This window comes from Mesocricetus auratus, unplaced genomic scaffold, assembly GCF_017639785.1.
Source record: "Mesocricetus auratus isolate SY011 unplaced genomic scaffold, BCM_Maur_2.0 Super-Scaffold_100037, whole genome shotgun sequence".
Taxonomy (NCBI): Eukaryota; Metazoa; Chordata; class Mammalia; order Rodentia; family Cricetidae; genus Mesocricetus; species Mesocricetus auratus.
The window spans coordinates 9,901,687-9,920,572 of NW_024429215.1; the positions used below are offsets into that span (position 1 = coordinate 9,901,687).

The 18,886-nt window shown below is 51.5% G+C and overlaps 1 protein-coding gene and 1 long non-coding RNA gene across 9 annotated transcripts in view; one reads left to right on the plus strand and one right to left on the minus strand.

Moving 5' to 3' along the window:
• The first annotated feature begins 484 nt into the window (after positions 1 to 484).
• The window catches only part of Znf667 (zinc finger protein 667), a 28,941-nt gene continuing 10,539 nt past the window's right edge, over positions 485 to 18,886 (plus strand). Inside the window, exons 1-4 of one of the 5 annotated variants that reach the window (XM_040734002.1) lie at positions 485 to 1,362; positions 7,224 to 7,305; positions 10,020 to 10,146; positions 14,088 to 14,180. In XM_040734002.1, the coding sequence (XP_040589936.1) occupies positions 1,301 to 1,362; positions 7,224 to 7,305; positions 10,020 to 10,146; positions 14,088 to 14,180 (364 nt within the window). In that variant the 5' untranslated portion in view covers positions 485 to 1,300. Of the gene's footprint in view, positions 1,363 to 1,704; positions 2,781 to 3,924; positions 4,073 to 7,223; positions 7,306 to 10,019; positions 10,147 to 14,087; positions 14,181 to 18,886 lie in introns of those variants that run through there. The other 4 variants (XM_040734003.1, XM_040734001.1, XM_040734005.1 and 1 more) reach the window with 4 other exon arrangements.
• LOC121135362 lies at positions 6,607 to 14,516 on the minus strand. 4 transcript variants are annotated; one of them, XR_005872506.1, is made up of 7 exons: positions 14,475 to 14,516; positions 14,053 to 14,118; positions 12,930 to 13,063; positions 11,893 to 11,989; positions 8,158 to 8,251; positions 7,801 to 7,904; positions 6,607 to 7,276 (listed from the first exon to the last, which is right to left on the minus strand). It is a non-coding gene; the product is annotated as an uncharacterized LOC121135362 (long non-coding RNA). The 4 variants fall into 4 exon arrangements; XR_005872507.1 differs by having other exon boundaries at positions 14,053 to 14,188; positions 14,475 to 14,515; XR_005872505.1 differs by lacking the exon at positions 12,930 to 13,063.

An 18,886-nucleotide genomic window follows, 5' to 3' on the forward strand; every position in this document is an offset into this window, starting at 1 on the left:
GGCACGACGTGGGGTTTGCGCGTACACTACTGTTGCACAAACAGCACCCCCAGTCCCACCCCACCCCCAGCGCCCGAACGAAGGCCGTGAGAATCCTGGAGGGAAGGGAGTCAGCCCTCCCTGGCTGCGCTTGGGAGCCTGGGCCGGGGACAGACCAGCCAAGGTCCCAGGGCCGGCCGTGCTCGCACCTGTCTCACGACTTCCGGCTCCAGCCGGTCACAGGCTCAGAACTACAACTCCCACGAACCTTCGCGCCTACCCGTTTCCTCCCCTCCCTCTTTTTCCCACCAGGTCACGCCTCAAGGGTTTTCCGCTTCCCAAATCATTTCCTTGATGCAGCCACACCTCCCGCCTCTCTGCTTCTCGGAAACTACCATGCCCAGAAGTCGCTGGGCCACCCCAAGTCTTCCAGGCGGGTTGCCTTGGAGACAAAGAAATGCCAGGCCGGGATGGGGTGGGGTGGGGTGGGAGTTGGGGGATAAGGAGGAAATCTGCGCGCCTTGCGAAGGAAAGCAGGATTCCGATCGGTGTTCGCGTCCTCTTAGTTTTTTGTGTTTTTTTTTTTTTTCTATTTTCTTGCTTTTTTTCCTCCTCCGTTCTTTTTCTCCCCCCTGTGTGGAAGTTCTAATTTTTTTTCCATGCAATCCTCCCCATGGTATTATTCCCCCCGCCCCGGCCCTTGCCTTCTCCTCGCCCTCGGTAGGCAAAAGAGCACTTTTCGGGGGGGCGCACAAGCGCGTGGAGACGCGTGTCGTCTCCTCGTGCCTCGTCTTGGAACCCTTGGGTGCCGAAGCTTGGCTCGGCTGGGCAGTTGCAGGGGTGAGGCGGGAGAGAGGTTGGTGAGTCAGTCTGCACACGCAAAGCCCGTGAGGCCCGCTGCTGGGGTCCCCAGGGGTCTCCTGGGTGTTCGATCCCTGGTGCGGGGTCCTCCTGGCTGACTTACCCCGCACCCCACCCTCCCCTGAACTCCCCCAGCCCAGGAGTCGGGCTAGGCTTGTCTCCCCCTTAGCTAGCCACACCCCCTTATATAATTCAACCCAGGCTGCCCCGTCCCTTCCCTACTCTCTGTGCCCTGCCCCCTCTCCTCCCGTCCCCGGGAGCACGTCCTCTCGGGACCCTCCCAGTGTCCCCGCCTCTGACGCGCCCCCCTTTTACCCGCAGTAAATCTCCTCCTCCTCCTCCTCCACCAACCAAACCAGCCGCAAACCCACCGCCTGTGAAGCGGAAACCGCAGTGTCTGCCCCAGAGGACTGATGGCGTCTCAGGACGGGTGCCGCCGGCTCGCCCGGTGCCCACTCGGATGTCCCCCTCTGGGACGACGCTCGCCGCTGTCAGCTCTCGACTGAGCATCTCAACAGGAAAGTAAGTCACGTCCGAAAAGTTCCTGGAACCCCCGCCCGCCCAGATGCAGCCGTCCGAATCGGACCAAGTCAAACCGAATCAGAAAAAGCCCACGTTGAACGGATGCAAAACGCTCCCGCATGGCTTTCCATCCTCCGGGGGGGGGGGGGAGAAGGGAAAGGGGACCAGAAAACAAACAAACAAACACGAGGCTATTATCTGGGGTGGGAGGGACAGCTTAAATACCCCGTGGGAGTGGCCTTGAGCATCTCTGGGGGAGGGGGTCGTCATCACTTGGCGGGCTTTCCGAGAGGTGGCAGGTTTGGAGAGATGGGGAGGGGGTCCTGGGTGGAGCCACCACCGGAACAATGTCCATTCCTATTTATTTATTTATCTATTTATTTATTTCGTTCACCCACTGGGAAGTGAGTGCCACCTGTAGCAGCCCGCCCCCTTCCTATTTATTTATTTATCTATTTATTTATTTCGTTCACCCACTGGGAAGTGAGTGCCACCTGTAGCAGCCCGCCCCCTTCCTATTTATTTATTTATTTATCTATTTATTTCGTTCATCCACTGGGAAGTGAGTGCCACCTGTAGCAGCCCGCCCCCTTCCTATTTATTTATTTATCTATTTATTTATTTCGTTCATCCACTGGGAACTGAGTGCCACCTGTAGCAGCCCGCCCCCTTCCTATTTATTTATTTATCTATTTATTTATTTCGTTCATCCACTGGGAACTGAGTGCCACCTGTAGCAGCCCGCCCCCTTCCCACTCTCCAGGACCCTGGTGGCATCACCGTCCCTCCTGGGTAGGTGGAGAACCTTAGGAAGGGTTGTGAGACCCTTGAGCGTCTCACCTCGTCTTGGGGGGCTCCACAGCCTGTAACCCCTGCTCTGGAGATGCGGCCCCTTCACCCTTGGTCCCCCCTTCAGATAAAAGGTGTGTAGAACTCTTTAAGCGTTGTGCGCCCGTCCTCCTCCCCCCACCCAGTTTCTGGTTCGGGGGCCTCGGGCAAGGTGCGTGCGCTGGGGACCTCAGTCTTCCCATCTGCGACCCGAAACCGCAGTGTCTGGCCCTGGAGTGTTGTCGAGAGCACTGTGGGGTCTCAGGACGGGTGCTGCTGGCTCGCCCGGTGCCCACTCGGATGCCCCCTCTGGGACGACGCTCGCCGCTGTCAGTCTCCACTGCCGGCGGATCTGAACGAGCCGCGTCCACCCCTCCCGGGCCCTTGGCGTGTGCGCACGCAGGTTTGGAGGATTTGCGCGGCTGCCGCGCGCTTCCCCCTGTGCAGCAATGGCCGCGCTCCTGCTAAGGGATGCCTTGGGGTCTGGGGTCGAGCCTGTGCTCATCCTGGCGGTCTCCGTGTGGCTGGAGGCACTTCTTGCCCTTCGCCGACTTCGCTCAAGGATCGCCACCACCCACCGCTTCTCCCAGGTGAGACTCCCCCGGGCCTTGGAGTCATGAGGGCTGCTCAAGAAGCCTAGGACAGCTGGGCCGTGGTGGCGCACGCCTTTAATCCCAGCAGCACTCGGGAGGCAGAGGCAGGCGGATCTCTGAGTTCGAGGCCAGCCTGGTCTACAGAGCGAGTTCCAGAACGACCTCCAAAACAATACAGAGAAACCCTGTCTCGAAAAACAAACCAAGCAAACAAGCAAACAAAAAGCCAGGCCTTTCTTCCCCCTTTAAGTGGGATTTCTACTGAGATTGCTAACAAAAAGCCTCAGGTGTACCCCTAAGCAGTGGTGAATTGTGCGCGGATTCCCGCGCTCTGCCAAGGAGAGGCTTCATCCAGGCTCCAGGCCGGGACGCTCCCCTCCCCTCTCCCCGTCCATCATTTCCCCCCTCTCGGGGTCACTAGGTCTCCAGATGGGCGACCACGAAGGCCCTAACGCCCTTCCCTCCCCCAGGTTCTGCGCGTGGTCACCCGCAGTCCCTTTCCGAGGCGGGAGGCGAGCGGTGCAAGCTCGCGCGGGAGCTCCCCCACCCCCCGAACCCGAGGTGTGAGCCGCTGGGAGGAGAAGCACCCCGGGCATGGGCCGCCGGCTGCAGGGACCGAACCCCTGCAGCCGGGGAAGCGCGCGCGCGCGGTGCGAAAATCGGCGCGGGGGGCGGGCGGTGGGGTGGGGGTGGGTCTGGTTGCGCGTCGGGGGCGTGGCCTCGCGCAGTCTTCCCGGGCTCTGATTGTTTGGTGCGCGTCAGGGGCGTGGCCTCGCGCAGTCTTCCCGGGCTGTGATTGCGTGAGCGGGGCGGGGAGTGGGTCTGGCTGAGCGTCAGGGGGCGTGGCCTCGCGCAGTCTTCCCGGGCTCTGATTGCGTGAGCGGGGCGGGGGATCGGTCTGGTGCGCGTCAGGGGCGTGGCCTCGCGCAGTCTTCGCGGACTCTGATTGCGGGGCGGGGGGGTGGGTCTGGTGCGCGTCAGGGGCGTGGCCTCGCGCAGTCTTCCCGGTCTCTGATTGTCTGGTGCGCGTCAGGGGGCGTGGCCTCGCGCAGTCTTCCCGGGCTCCCGCAGCGCGTCGGGGGCGTGGCCTCGCGTTCCCGGGGAAGCCCGGGGGCGGGGCGCTGGAGGGGGCGGGGCCGCGGCCGTCTACGTGTTGCTGGCGGGGCAGCTGGAGGAGCGGCCCTGAGGGGACCCCGCGGGTCCCGGAGGCGAGTGCGCAGGCGCGGGGGCTCGCCCGCCCGCAGGTCTTTCTCGCAGCTGTGAGGCGGACGGTGCAGCGGGGAAGGCAGGTGAGGGGACCGGCGACTGCGTGTACGTGTGTGCGCGTGAGTGTGTGTGTGCGTGAGTGTGTGTGCATGTGTGTGAGCGCGAGTGTGAGCGTGTGTGTGAGTGTGCGCGTGAGTGTGCGTGGGGCGAGCACGCTTGAACCCCTCTCCTGACCCGAGGCGACTCCGTGCAGGTTTGGCGGGCCTGGCTGGGGGTGTGGACCCGGTGTGAGGATCCCTCAGGTGTCCCCACGTGTGTGTGTGTGGAGGGTGGGGGAGGGAGAGAGATGCGACCCCTGACTAGGCCTGTGAGCCTCCAGAAACAGGTGAGAGAGACAGACAGACAGACAGACAGACTAGGCCTGTGAGCCTCCAGAAACAGGTGAGAGAGACAGACAGACAGACAGACAGACAGACTAGGCCGTGGGCCTCCAGAAACAGGTGAGAGACAGACAGACAGACAGACAGACAGACAGACTAGGCCGTGGGCCTCCAGAAACAGGTGAGAGAGACAGACAGACAGACAGACAGACTAGGCCTGTGAGCCTCCAGAAACAGGAGAGAGAGACAGACAGACAGACAGACAGACAGACAGACTAGGCCGTGGGCCTCCAGAAACAGGTGAGAGACAGACAGACAGACAGACAGACAGACAGACAGACAGACTAGGCCGTGGGCCTCCAGAAACAGGTGAGAGAGACAGACAGACAGACAGACAGACTAGGCCTGTGAGCCTCCAGAAACAGGTGAGAGAGACAGACAGACAGAAAACAGGTGAGAGAGACAGACAGACAGACAGACAGACTAGGCCGTGGGCCTCCAGAAACAGGTGAGAGAGACAGACAGACAGACTAGGCCGTGGGCCTCCAGAAACAGGTGACAGACAGACAGACAGACTAGGCCTGTGAGCCTCCAGAAACAGGTGACAGACAGACAGACTAGGCCCGTGAGCCTCCAGAAACAGGTGAGAGAGGCCTCCAGAATCAGGTAAGAGAAAGAGACAGACAGACAGACAGACAGACAGACAGACGAGGCCGTGGGCCTCCAGAATCAGGCCCGTGTGGCAGCTGTGGCGTGTGGACACATGTGGGGTCTGAGGTCTCAGCTGCGCCCGTGAGTTTGGGGGACAGACTGTTTGTCACAGTCGGGGGGCTGCTGCGGGTGTCAGCCGCCTTGTGGGAAAGGGGAGCCGCAGCTGGTTGGAGGGGCCTGCAAGTGGGGGGCACACAGGCCTGGTGTCTCTGTCGTTGCTAGAGAGAGAGAGGGAGAGACGAGAGACGGGGGAGGGAGGGAGAGAGAGAGAGAGACGGAGGGAGAGAGACTGAGAGAGAGAGAGAGAGAGAGAGACTGGGGGGGACAGAGAGGGGGGAGACAGAGACAAAGACAGAGACACTGAGAGAGGGAGGGAGGGAGGGAGGGAGGGAGAGAGGGAGGGAGGGAGGGAGGGAGGGAGACTGTGCCACCAGATTTCAGTGCGTGGCTTTGTTGAGTGCGCCAGGGTGTGAGGACTGATTGCGCCTTATCTCACCTGTTACTATGGCAACGGGCTCCTGTACAGCAGGAGATGCTGCGATGGCCACTCTGGAAAACTGAACCTGTTAAGGACGAGGCCTTCCCTTCTGCACAGCGGGATGGATGACGGCCTCCAGGGGACACGCGCACACACACTCGCACACTCACACAGACACACTCACACGCACAGAGACATACACTCTCACACACACGCATGCCACACACAGACACCACACACACAGACACACTCACACGCACAGAGACACACACTCTCACACACACGCACGCCACACACAGACACCACACACAGACACACTCACACGCACACACGCACAGAGACACACACTCTCACACTCTCACACACACGCACGCCACACACAGACACCACACACAGACACACTCACACGCACACTCACACACTCACACACAGGCACACATTCTCACACACACACTCACACACACTCACGCACGCACGCGCACGGCTAACGGGACCCACTGAGCGCCGTGTGGGGTCCGGCCTTGGTTGCAGTCTGAGAGTGGGGTTTTGTGCTCTGCTGTTGACCTGTGTGCAGGTAGGGCCGGAGTGACGAATCCCCAAAGAATGCGTTGTCTGCTTTTGGAATTTGGCTGTCTTCCAGATGCTCTGCTCTCTCTGAGTTGAGCGGTGGTGCGTCCCCCACCCCTCCTACCCCCCCAGGCAAGCGGCCGCCGTCCTGGCGTCTGCCTGAGAATGCTTGGACCTGTGGAACCTGTTGTGTGTCTCCCTGACCAGGGGATCTTGAGGAGATAAGCGGAGGTGGTGGGGGCAGGCACCGTGTGGTGGATGTCGCGGGACCCCTTTGGAGTGACCTTGTTGAATCGCCTCGGCCATCATCAACAGACCATTGCATCCCAGCCCATGGTTTTTTTTTTTTTTTTTTTTTTTTTTAGCATTGCTCACTGACAGAAGCAGCAGCCCGCTTATTAGGTCTATAACCTCGCAGGGGAGAATAGAAGGTTATGTTGCTGCTGTAGCAAGTTGCCCCAGATGTAATGGTTTCAGAGCGTCATGTGTAGTCAGTGTTTACTAATCTTTTAAGTAATTAATCCAACCAGCAATTATTACGATTACTTCTTAAATTCCCAGCCCCAGCGTATGCTTTTTGTTAGGCAGCTTCTCTGGGTGTGGTAGCTCTGGGAGCAGGCCAGCGAACGGAACGGTCAGGGTCCTTGCTCTTGAGCCTAAGTCGCCATGTGCCACGCGGGCTTGTTTTCCTTGCGTGAACGACGGTACACGGCAACAGGTTCCTTCTCGCTTGGACTCTGGTTGCGGTGCCTGGCACCGGCAGTCACCGGGCAGATGGAGGGCTGGGTGGGTGTCTGCACATTTCTTCATTTGTGGTCTGATCGGGAGCCCGCTGTGATTATAGGGGCTGGGTGTTGTAGGATTCCCTCCTTGCTTCTTCCCAACCCCAAGCGTGGGACAGACGGAGGGACACATACTCACACACACACACACACACACACACACACACACACACACACACACTGGATGGATGGACGGACGGACGGACGGACGGACGGACTTGTTCCAAGTGCCTGGGCCTTTGGAGAGGTGATTGGAGACCAGGGACTTTGGGACCACTCCAAAGCATCGAGCTTCATGATTTTTCTTTTCCACCAGCAGTCCGCCTCAGCCTCTGAATGTGAACCATCAAAGTCAGGGGGAAATGATGCCTGTAGCACGAGGGAAATCAAAATCCAAGGTAAGTGGTGACCCCCCCTCCCCAAATATTCCATTCTGTCTTAATAAGACGTGGCCCGTTTGTTTTCTTTCTGGAGACTCCCTGCCTCCAGGAGACAGATGTGACACCGGGTGGTCCTCCCATTGCTATGGAGATGGGACCTGAGAAGTAGCCAGTACCCGGAAAGCTGCTGTGGGTCCCATTTCCGTTCCTCTCAGTGTTCACGGGACCACTCGCGGTCCACTCAGCATCTGTAGAGGCTCTGCTGGACTCAGAAGTGCCCTCCCCAGGAAGACTATGAGAGCTCTGTAGTTTCCTTGGCTGGGGATGAGTACCCAGGGGGCCCACTCAGCCAAAGGGGTTAGGTGTGTATGTGTCAGATTAACCCAGTTGTGTCACTTTGATTTTCTTTGTAAAACCAGTGCTCACATGGAAGACGTCTGCCTGGTTAAGGTACGAGAATGGGGAGTATAATTTAGAAACGGAAGAGAGGGGTACACAAGCCTTATGACTCACCTGCCTCACCACTGGAGATGACGGGATGAGTGTCGCATCAGCTCCAGGGCAATTTCTCATAATTTCCAGCCAGCCAGTGGTGGTGCACACCTTTAATCCCAGCACTGGGGAGGCAGAGGCAGGCGGATCTCTGTGAGTTCGAGGCCAGCCTGGTCTACAGAGTGAGCTCCAGGACAGCCAGGGATACAGAGAGAAACCCTGTCTTGAAAAACCAAAACCAAACAAACAAAAAAACCCCACATTTTCTCAATCTGGGGATGTTGCTCAGTTGGTAGGTTGCTTGCTAGGATGCATAAACCTTGAGTTGGACCCCCCCTGCACCCCCATAAACAGAGTGTGGTGGAACAAGCCTCTAACCTTATTACTCAGGAGATAGAAACAGGAACCTGGAGAGTTTAAGGTCATCTTTGGCTACATAGTGAGTCCGGGCTAGCCTTGGCTGCTTGAGGCCCTGTGTCAAAGTAACAAAACACATTTCCCTCAGTTACGTGTGTTTGTTCTCTCTTGCTTCCCCAATAGCTTTACGTCAGCATACATTCCCTGTCGCTTCTGATTTGGTCGGGATTCAGACACCACACAGTTCAGCTGTGTCTCCTGCTTGGGTTTCCCAGGGCCCAAATCAAATGGTTGACGAACTTTATTTTCATTAAGGGGCTTAGGTTGTTTTCCAGGTGTGTTTGTTATTAACAAAATTCCGTTCAGTTTTACATTTTCCACATTTTTACACCATCCCCCCCCCCATTTTCATGGGAGCAGTAGTCAGGCAACCCAGAGGAAGACCTAGGTACTCTATATAAGTGTCCCTGGTGCTGAGGGGATGGCAGCAAAGTGCTTGCCGTTCAATCAGGAGGACCTGAGCTAGGGCCCGTACGTAAAAAGCCACGCAGATGCCGGCCAGCAGGACGGCTCAGCAGGTAAAGGCCTGTGAGGTTGATCCCCAGGACCCGCACTGTGGAAGGAGAGACCCAGCTTGTCCTCCATGTCGTCCTCTGACCACCACCCGTGCATCAAGCCACACACTCTACCACCCCACTTACATGCTTAAGTAATGTAGAAAAACACACAAAGACTGGACTCGGCAGCGTGTGTCTATAACCCCACCTCTGGGGAGGGAGAGAAAGGCGGCTCACTGTGAGCTCCAGTGAGAGCCCTGTCTTAAGAAACGAAGGTGGGGGCTGAAAGATGACTCAGAGGTTTAGAGCACCGGCATGCTCTTCCAGAGGTCCTGAGTTCAATTCCCAGCAACCACCTCTGTAATGAGATCTGGCGCCCTCTCCTGGCCTGTAGGCATGCTGAATGCTGTATACATAATAAATAAATCTTAAAACAAAAACAAAGGTGGAGAACGGGTGAGGGAGCTAACTCATTGTCCATCTCTTATCCCGACACACATGTACAACATCTCCCTGTTGTTGTGGTGAAGCAGTGATAAACCGATTAAAGAATTTTTTGTTGTTTTGAAGAAGCCACACTGATTGAATCCCAGCTCCTTGAGTTAGTAATTGTGTGAACTACAATAACTTACCTCATCTCTCAGGACTTAGTTTCCTCATTTGTAGTGTTACTATGATCCTCTTGGCAATGCGTCATGACTACTAAGGGTGAATACTGAATTTTTAAAAAATGCCTTGATTATAAAAACCAGGAAGACTAAATTGCTTTTTTTTTTTTTTTTTTTTTTTTTTGGTTTTTCGAGACAGGGTTTCTCTGTATTGTTTTGGAGGCTGTCCTGGAACTCGAGGAGATCTGCCTGCCTATGCCTCCTAAGTGCTGGGATTAAAGGCATGCGCCACCAACGCCCGGCAAATTGCTCTATTTTTTAATGTAGCGTAATCTTTTTTTTTTTTAAAGATCTTGTATTTATTATGAATACAACATTCTGCCTATGTGTCTGTCTGCAGGCCAGAAGAGGGCATCAGATCTCATTACGGATGGTTGTAAGCCGTTATGTGGTCTCTGGGGATCGAACTCAGGACCTCTGGGAGAGCAGCTAGTGTTCTTAACCACTGAGCCATCTCTCTAGCCCCCAATGAAGCATGATCTTTAATAGCAGATTTGTTACGTTACACTATATGCTATTAGTTTATTTAATATCTCTGCTGTTTTTGGTCCCGGCACTCCCGCCATGACACATCTCACATGTTTGCCATTCTCTCTACCATGCAGAAGTAACTTTTGAAGCTCACGGCTGAATGAACTTGTAACTTTATTCATTTCAGGCACCAGTGACTTTTGGGGACTTAGTCATCTACTTCTCACAGGAGGAATGGGAATGGCTGAGTCCCATTCAGAAGGATTTGTACGAAGAGGTCATGCTGGAGAACTATCACACTCTGGTCTCGCTTGGTAAGGTGTCATGCTCCCCTCTCTGACCTCATCAGAAATCCACGAGCAGCCTGTGAAGGCATGTGTCAGTCAGGGTCTGTTCAGGAGAATGGAAGCCATTTCGTGTGTGTGTGTTTGTGTGTGTGTCCATGTCCACTTCTAAATTACACAGTTGTTTTTTATTGTCAGTGACCATGGTCAGTTTTAGGACATTGTCATTACCCTCCGAAGAAGCCCTGTAGTCAAGAGCAATTCATTCATTTCCCACACCTGTGTATCTATCCCCTGAGACTGGGAAATCCCTAGCCCTCATCATGCCTCTTTGGATTTGCTAATCTGAGCCTTGTGTGCTAAAGGAATGATAAACACATGGCCTTTTCTCTCTTGGTATACTGTTTTGAGGTTCACCCCTACTACAACACATTAGCAATACTTCGTTCGATTAATTACATTGTCTGGCTAGACATCTTCATCTCCTTTATGTTTCCTTAACTGGTGGGTAGTTAGGTTGTTTTACTCTTTATTCTTTTTTTTTTTTTTTTTTTTTTTTTGGTTTTTTTTTTTTTTTTACAAGACAGGGTTTCTCTGTTTTGGAGGCTGTTGGTCTAGCCTGGCCTCGAACTCACAGAGATCCGCCTGCCTCTGCCTCCCGAGTGCTGGGATTAAAGGCGTGCGCCACCAACGCCCAGCTACTCTTTATTCTTAATGAATTGCCACTGTGAGCAGTCATGAACCTATTTTTTGTTGTTGTTGGTGGTGGTGTTTGTTTGTTTTTCAAGACAGTGTTTCTTTGTATAACAGTCCTGGCTATACTGGAACTCACCCTCTTGATGAGGCTGGCCTCGAACTCACATAGATCCGCCTGCCTCTGCCTCCCAAGTGCTGGGATTAAAGGTGTGGGCCACTACTGCCTAGCTTCATGGACAGGTTTTGGGGCATATGTTTTTATTTCTTTTGGTTATTTGTTTTATAAATGGAATTGTGGGTCACTTGTAAACTGTACTTTTTTTGTTTGTTTTTGCTTTTTCGAGACAGGGTTTCTCTGTATTGCTTTGGAGCCTGTCCTGGAGCTCGCTCTGAGACCAGGCTGGCTTCGAACTCACAGAGATCCACCTGCCTCTGCCTCCCAAGTGCTGGGATTAAAGGGGTGCGCCACCACCACCACCTGGCTTGTAAGCTGTACTTATTTTATAATTTAAATATTTTATGTGTATGAGTGTTTTTCCTGCGTGTATATTTTTGCACTGTGTGCATGCCTGATACCCATGGAGGCCAGAAGAAGGTGTTGGATCTCCTAGGCAGTTGTGAGTTGTGGGTTCTGGGAACCACACCCAGGTCTTCTGCAGAAACAGCTGTTGCTCTTAACCTCTGAGCCATCTCTTCAGCCCCCTGTACTGACTTTTTTCATTGTTGTTTTGTAAGAATTTACTATAAAGAGTTGCTGTACAGGTGTTAAAAGGTGAACATGGACACTCATTTACCAAGGCTGCAGCTTCCAGCTCCGAGGCTGGGGGTAGAAAGAGAAGAGTTTGAAGGTTTTTTTTTTTTTTTTTAGGACTAAGAGGCAGAGCCTCGAACAGCTAGAATTCATATTTCTGAAAGAGAAAGGGTGTGCTTGTTTATACAAGACTAGTCCTACGAATAAGGGGATTAAAAGAAAACTGGGAAATTGAAATAGAGCCCTATCTTAGTTAGAGTTGCCATGAAGAAACACCATGGCCACAACACCTCTTATAAAGGAAAACATTTGATCGGGGGCTGGCTTACAGTTTCAGAGGTTCAGTCCATTATTGTCGTGGCGGACCATGGCAGTGTGGAGGCAGACATAGTGCTGGAGAGGGAGCTCAGAGTTCTACATCTGGATCTGCAGGCAGCAGGAAGAGAGAGTGAGCCACTATTTTGGTTTGAGTTTCTGAAACCTCAAAGCATACCCCCCAATGAGACACTTCCTCCAGCAAGACCATACCTCCTAACAGTGCCACCCCTTGTGGGTCTATGGGGCCATTTTGGTTGGTTGTTTTTTGTTTTGTTTTTCAGGACAGGGTTTCTCTGTGGCTTTGGAGGCTGTCCTGTAACTCGGTCTGTAGACCAGGCTGGCCTCGAACTCACAGAGATCTGCATGCCTCTGCCTCCCGAGTGCTGGGACTAAAGGCATGCACCACCAATGCCTGGCTATTGGGGCCATTTTTATCCAAATCACCACAAACTCTGGCAAAGCTGGCAAAGGGGGCATTTAGATTGTAGAGCTTAAGGCCATGTAAAGTCAGATACTTTCACTTTAAAATCCTTAATGGGGGGAGGGCTGGAGAGGTGGCTCGGTGGTTAAGGACACTGACTGCTCTTCCAGATGATCTGGGTTCAATTCCCAGCACCCACATGTCAGCTCACAACTGTCTGTAATTCCAGTTCCAGGGGACCTGACACCCATGGAAAAAAATCTCAATGCATATAAAATTAAATAATTTTTAAAAATCCTTAATGGGTCCAAGTTGCTGTTTGTTTGGCTTTGTGTGTGTGTGTGTGTGTGTGTGTGTCAATTAGTTATTTTAATGTATAGAAGTGATTGTATGGTCTATAACTATACATTGCTTGCTTCTTATTTAATACACATACATTTTGACCTCAGAGCCTTGAATGGAGGCACAACATAGCAACAGGTCACAGAATGCTGGCAATTTAGAGCTGAAGGATGATAGTTTAAGACTTTGTTCCTAGAGCATTTGACCCTATGGTCAAAAAAAATAGTTTATTCTATAGTTAGTGTCCTAGTCAGGGTGTCTTTTGCTGTAAGGAGACAGCATGACCTTGACAACTCTTAGGGAAACATTTATTTGGGGCTGGCTTATCGTTCAGAGGTTCACTCCTTTGTCGTCACGGCAGGGAGCGTGGCAGCATTACGACAGACGTGGTGCTGGAGAGGGAGCTGAGAGTTCTACAGCTGGAGCAGGAAGAAAGTGTTACTGGGCCTGACTTGAGCGTACAAAACCTCACAGCCCCACCCACCCCCAATAACACACTTCCTCCAACAAGACCACACCTCCTAATAGTGCCACTTCCTGTGAGCCTACAGGGGCTATTTTCATTCAAACCACCACAGTTAGTTTAAGCAGCACTACTGTATGAAACTTAGTTTTCATCTTCTCTGTATGAAAATTTTAAACCAACGCTCACATCCAACCATTCAGCACAGAATAGTCTGACCTCAGAAGGGCGAAGGTTTTCCCAACAGCAAACAATTCTTACTTGAGTATTGGACAGACGTTGTAATTCTGACACTACTTACCTGGGTCAGCATCAGATCCAAAGATTAAGAGCTCAGTGTCACAAGACTATCTCTACCTCAGATAACCATGTACAAGTCTAGGCCTCTGGAGTTTCCAACTAACTGTAGGTTGGGGGGGGTCTCACAACCTGCCCCCTTCCAGGTTTGATAGAACTGAGATATGTACTTAAATTTAAAGACACCACAGATGCTGTAGGTGAAAAGGCGAATCGGGAGCTATTCAGGGAAGAGGGCAGAGTGGCTATGCCCTCCCTGGGAATGCTTCTCTCCACACGCTGTGTTCAGCAGCCTCAGTGCCTTTAGACTCCTCCTTTGGGGTTCTAAAGGCTTCATTATGTTGGTCTGACTGATCAGTCTCCAGTCTCTCACTCGCCCCATTGTGAAGTTAGGGGATGGGATGGAGGTCCAAGCTCTAACCACTGTTGGTTTGTTGATTTCTCTGACCAATCCCGAGGAGCCCCTGTGCACTTGCTGTCTCTTTAGCGTAGGGGAGACACCACGTCTTAGAAATCACCACCGTCCAGCCTTATCTCTACCTCACCGCATTCTTCAGCCGCCCCACACATTCCGTGTATTTCTATTGTGATGCCAAGCCTTACGTTTTCATTGACCCAGGGCGTGGCTCTCATGTCAGTGGTGCTCACCTAATGGTCGGTTCTCTTGTCTGTTCCACGTCCAGGTCTTGTCAGTCGGAGACCAAATATCATCACCTTGTTGGAGAAAGGGAAAGCACCATGGATGGTGGAGCCATCGAGACGGCGCCGGGGCCCTGGTGAGTGACTGAGAACCAAGGCCTAAGTCATATCATTCAGTTTGCAAAAAGATGCCAAAGCAATACATACACTGGCCTGTCTACAAACAACAGAAATATATTTTACAAAGCCTTAAGAGTTGGTAATTCTAAAAGGAAGACTAGCTGATATAGTATCTGGTGACAAACTACTTCCTGGTTCATAGATGTTACCTTTTTTTTTTTCCCAAGACAGAGTTTCTCTGTGTAGCCTTGAGTGACCCGGCACTTACATTGTAGACCAGGCTGGTCTGGAACTCACAGAGATCTACCTACCTCAGCCTCCCGAATGCTAGGATTAAAGGCGTGTGTCTCTTTACTTCTTTTCTCTTCCCTTCCCCCTTTCTCTCTGTTCCTGGTTGCCCAACACCTACCCCTCCCTTGGCTCCTTTTCCCAGTGAACTCCATGTGGGTTTGTTGAGTTTTGTGGTTTGTGTTTCATCACTGTTAGAACAAGTGCCTGTCCCTTAAAGGCAGTGGTCACTCTTAAAAGGGCAGTGCCTACCACCTGAAGAAAATCAGCCCCAGTCTGAACCCCTCTCTGGGGCAGAGAGTTAAGGAGCCGTTCCGTGCTGTGGTCTTTACAGCTCCTAAAGTGTGCTCTTACCCAGTACCAGGCTCTTCCATGCTTTTGGTCAGATACCTGGTGTAAATCGTGTGATGTAAAACTTTCTGCTACTCCTGGAAATGTTATAAAAGTCAGGTATTTCCTGTGTTTGAAGGAGTTCTCCAAGGCATGCTCTGGGGACTTCTCTGGAGAGTTCCCTATGGCTTCCTCCCAGCTATGCATCTCATGGCTCGTGTCTCAGAGGCTCTCATTGTGTGAGTGCTCTCCCTCCTCCTTTATCCCTCCTCCCATCTTCTTTCTCTGTCTCTCTCTCTCTCACTTTAGAAGAAGCTCCTCTCCAGGTTCAGCCTGTTTGCCGCACCTCCTGCACAGCCTGTATCCGAGAATGTAGCGAGGTGGTCGGGATAGATGACACACAGACCAGTCGGTTGCGTTAAGAAAACTTTATGCTCCCCCAAATCAGCTTAGGAGAACTTCCCAAGAAAAACGCTTCTCTTCAGAAAAAGCTTCTGCCATCCATACACGCACAAATCTCCAACAGCCCCCTCACACACCTCTCACAGACCTCTTCTCCCTCCTGGCTGGTGGTTAAATCTCCGGCACCAGAATCTGGAACAGCGGGGAGTAGCTAGCCATCGGGAAGATCAAAGTCATGGTGCTTCAGTGACCGAGTCCCCTCAGCCCTTATCAGGAGCTTATGGCACTGAATTGTTTTCAGTAAACATTGTCTCGAAGCTGCCTGCTCCCAGGCTGATCGAGGAGTGGGTTTCCGGCCAGGGTCTGTGATCCCCACACCTGTTCTTCCCTTTAAGACCTCAAAAGATGTTTGGTCCTCAAATACATTGAACCAGTTGTTATCCCACACTCTTCATGCCTCCTGATGGTGTTCCTGAGACCCTTCCTCCTGATAAAGCTCGCTTCCTAATGGGCAACCATTGGCTTCCTTTCCTGAGGCAACCGTGCGTCGCCTCTCTGTAGACAGCAATCACGTAGGCGCCTCCTCTTGCAGATGTTACTTGAAAGCTCGCCACCACACGTGGCAAAGCCCCAGGCCTGCGCAGAGAGCTCGGTTGTAAGTCTTTAGGGAGAGAATAACAAATGTTCACTTAGTCTCTACTTGGCATCAGATATGCTTTGAGGTCCGGGTTCCTCCCAGCAGTGCTGTAGTAGATGGAATTAGTGCCGTTGCATCATGGCACTGCCGCCCAGAGAGGTCGGAGGGGCCCAGTGGCTTGACAGACCCTGAATCGGAACTTAGTATGCTTTTGTATCCAGAATCTTCTTCCTTTTACAGTAATACAGTATTTTTCAACCTTCCTAAAGCTGCGACCCTTAATACAGTTCCTCATGTTGGGGTGACCCCCCAACCATGCAATAATTTTCATTGCTACTGTGATGAAATAGGATATCTAGCATGTGACCCCTGTGTATGAGTGATTTGACCTCCAAAGGGGCTTGCAGTGACAGATTAGCCCTGCCTAAGTCTAACCAGCAAAGGAGATTTAGCAAATGAGCGCCATCTGCAGAAACACAGTGTAACGGCAGTCCAGGGTTCATTTTCACTAGAGTTAGATGTCACTCTTCTCCCCCCTAAACCCCACCCCAAGGGCTTGGAGATAGCCATCGCGTAGTCATTTTCCTACGGTTGAAGGTATTGACTTCTGGGTTGTAAATTTCTCTTGTTGTGTGTAGACATTCATCTGTAGTCTAGACTTTGGAATATGTTCCCCATTGTTTTAGTTTAAAATGTTTTTTTGTACCCTTTTTAAAATATATTTAAATTAGAAACAAGCTTGCTTCTCATGTCAGTCCCAGTTCCCTCTCCTTCCCTTCCACACCCACTCCCCCCACCAGCCCCCTACCCAATCCCCACTCCATTCCCCAGGGAGGGTAAGGCCCTCCGAAGGGGATCTCTAGAGTCTGTCATTTCGTTCCAGGGAGGGCCCAGGCCCTCCCCAAAGTGTCCAGATTGAGAGAGCATCCCTCAATGTGGGATGGGTCCCCAAAGCCCATTTGTATGCCAGGGATAGATACTGATCTACTACCCAAGGCCCCAAAGATTGCTTAGATCTCCTCACTGACACCCAAGTACAGGGGGTCTGGATCAGTCCCATGCTGGCCTCTCAGCCATCAGTCTGGGGTCCAAGAGCTCCCCCTTGTCAGGTCATCTGTTTCTCTGGTTTCTCCAGCCCAGTCTTGACCCCTTTGCTCATCACTCCTCCCTCTCTGTCACTGGGTTCTAGGAGTTCAGTTTCGTGTTTAGCTGTGGGTGTCTGCCTCTGTCTCCATCAGTCCTTGGATGGAGGTTCTAGGATAAGAAGTAAGCAGTTGTCAAAATCATTATTAGGGAAGGGTATTTAAAGTAGTCTCTTCACTACTGCTTAGTTTGTCAGTTGGTGTCATCTTTGCAGATCTCTGGAGATCTCACTAGTGCCAGATCTCTGCTCAAACCTAGAATGACTGCCTCTATTATGTTATCTCCTATTCTACTCTCCTCTATTCTTCCCCCAACACAACCTTCCTGCTCCCCCATGACCTCCTCTCCCTTCCTCTTCTCTCCCTCTCTTTTTCCTGGCTCCCTTTCCCTTCCCCCACCCTGTGCTCCCAATCTGCTCAGGAGATCTTGTCTCATTCCCCTTCTCTGGGATACCATGTATATCTCTCTCTTAGGGACCTTCCTGTTTCCCTGACTCTCTGACAGTGGGATTGTGTGCTGGCACTCCCCTGATTCATGTCAAAAATCCATATATGAGTGAGTACATACCATTTTTGTCTTTTTGTGACTGGGTTACCTCACTCAGGATGGTTTCTTCTAGTACCATCCATTTGCCTGCAAATTTCAAGATTCCATTGTTTTTTTCTGCTGAATAGTATTCCATTGTGTAAATGTACTACATTTTCTCTATCCACTCTTCAGTTGAGGGGCATCTAGGTTGCTTCCAGATTCTGGCTATTACAAATAATGCTGCTATGAACATAGTGGAACAGAAGTCCTTGTATGAATGTGCATCTTTTGGGTATATGGCTAAGAGTGGAATTGCTGGGTCTTGTGGTAGACTGATTCCCATTTTCCTGAGGAATCTCCATACTGATTTCCAAAGTGGCTGTATGAGTCGGCACTCCCACCAGCAGTGGAGGAGTGTTCCTCTCTCTCCACATTCTCTCCAGCATAAATTGTCATTGGAGTTTTTGATTTTAGCCATTCTGACAAGAGTAAGATGGTATCTCAGAGTTGTTTTGATTTGCATTTCCCTGATTGCTAGGGATGTTGAGCACTTTACGTGTCTCTCAGCCATTTTAGCCTCCTCTATTGAGAATTCTCTATTTAATTCTGTAGACCACTTTTTAATTGGATCCTTTGGTGCTTTGGAGACTTGTTTCTTGAGTTCTTTGTAAATTTTGGAGATCAGCCCTCTGTCAGATGTGGGGTTAGTGAATATTTTTTCCCATTCTGTGGACTGCCTTTTGTCTTGTTGACTGTGTCCTTTGCCTTACAGAAGCTTCTCAGCTTCAGCAGGAATTATCGATCTCAGTGTCTGTGCTTCTGGTATTGTGTTCAGGAAACCGTCTCCTGTACCAATTTATTCAAGGGTACCTCCCAGGGTCTCTTCTAACAAGTTCAGTGTGGCTGGATTTATGTTGAGGTCTTTGATCCATTTGGATTTAAGTTTTGTGCATGGCGATAAACATGGATCAATCCGCATTTTTCTACATGCCAGTCTCCAATTATGCCAGCACCATTTGTTGAAGATGCTTTCTTTTTTCCATTGTATATTTTTAGCTTCTTTATCAAAGAGCAGATGTTCATACATGTGTGGGTTAATATCAGGATTTTCTATTCTATTCCATTGGTCTACCTATTTTTGTGCCAATACCAAGCTGTTTTCAGGACTATAGCTCTATAATAGAGCTTGAATTCAAGAATGGTGATGCCTCTGGACATTGCCTTGTTGAATAGGGCTGTTTTGGCTATCCTGGGTCTTTTGTTTTTCCATATAAAGTTGAGAATTGTTCTTTCAAGGTCTGTGAAGAATTGTGCTGGGATGTCAATGGAGATAGCATTGAATCTGTAGATTGCTTTTGGCAAGATTGCCATTTTTACTATGTTGATCCTACCTAT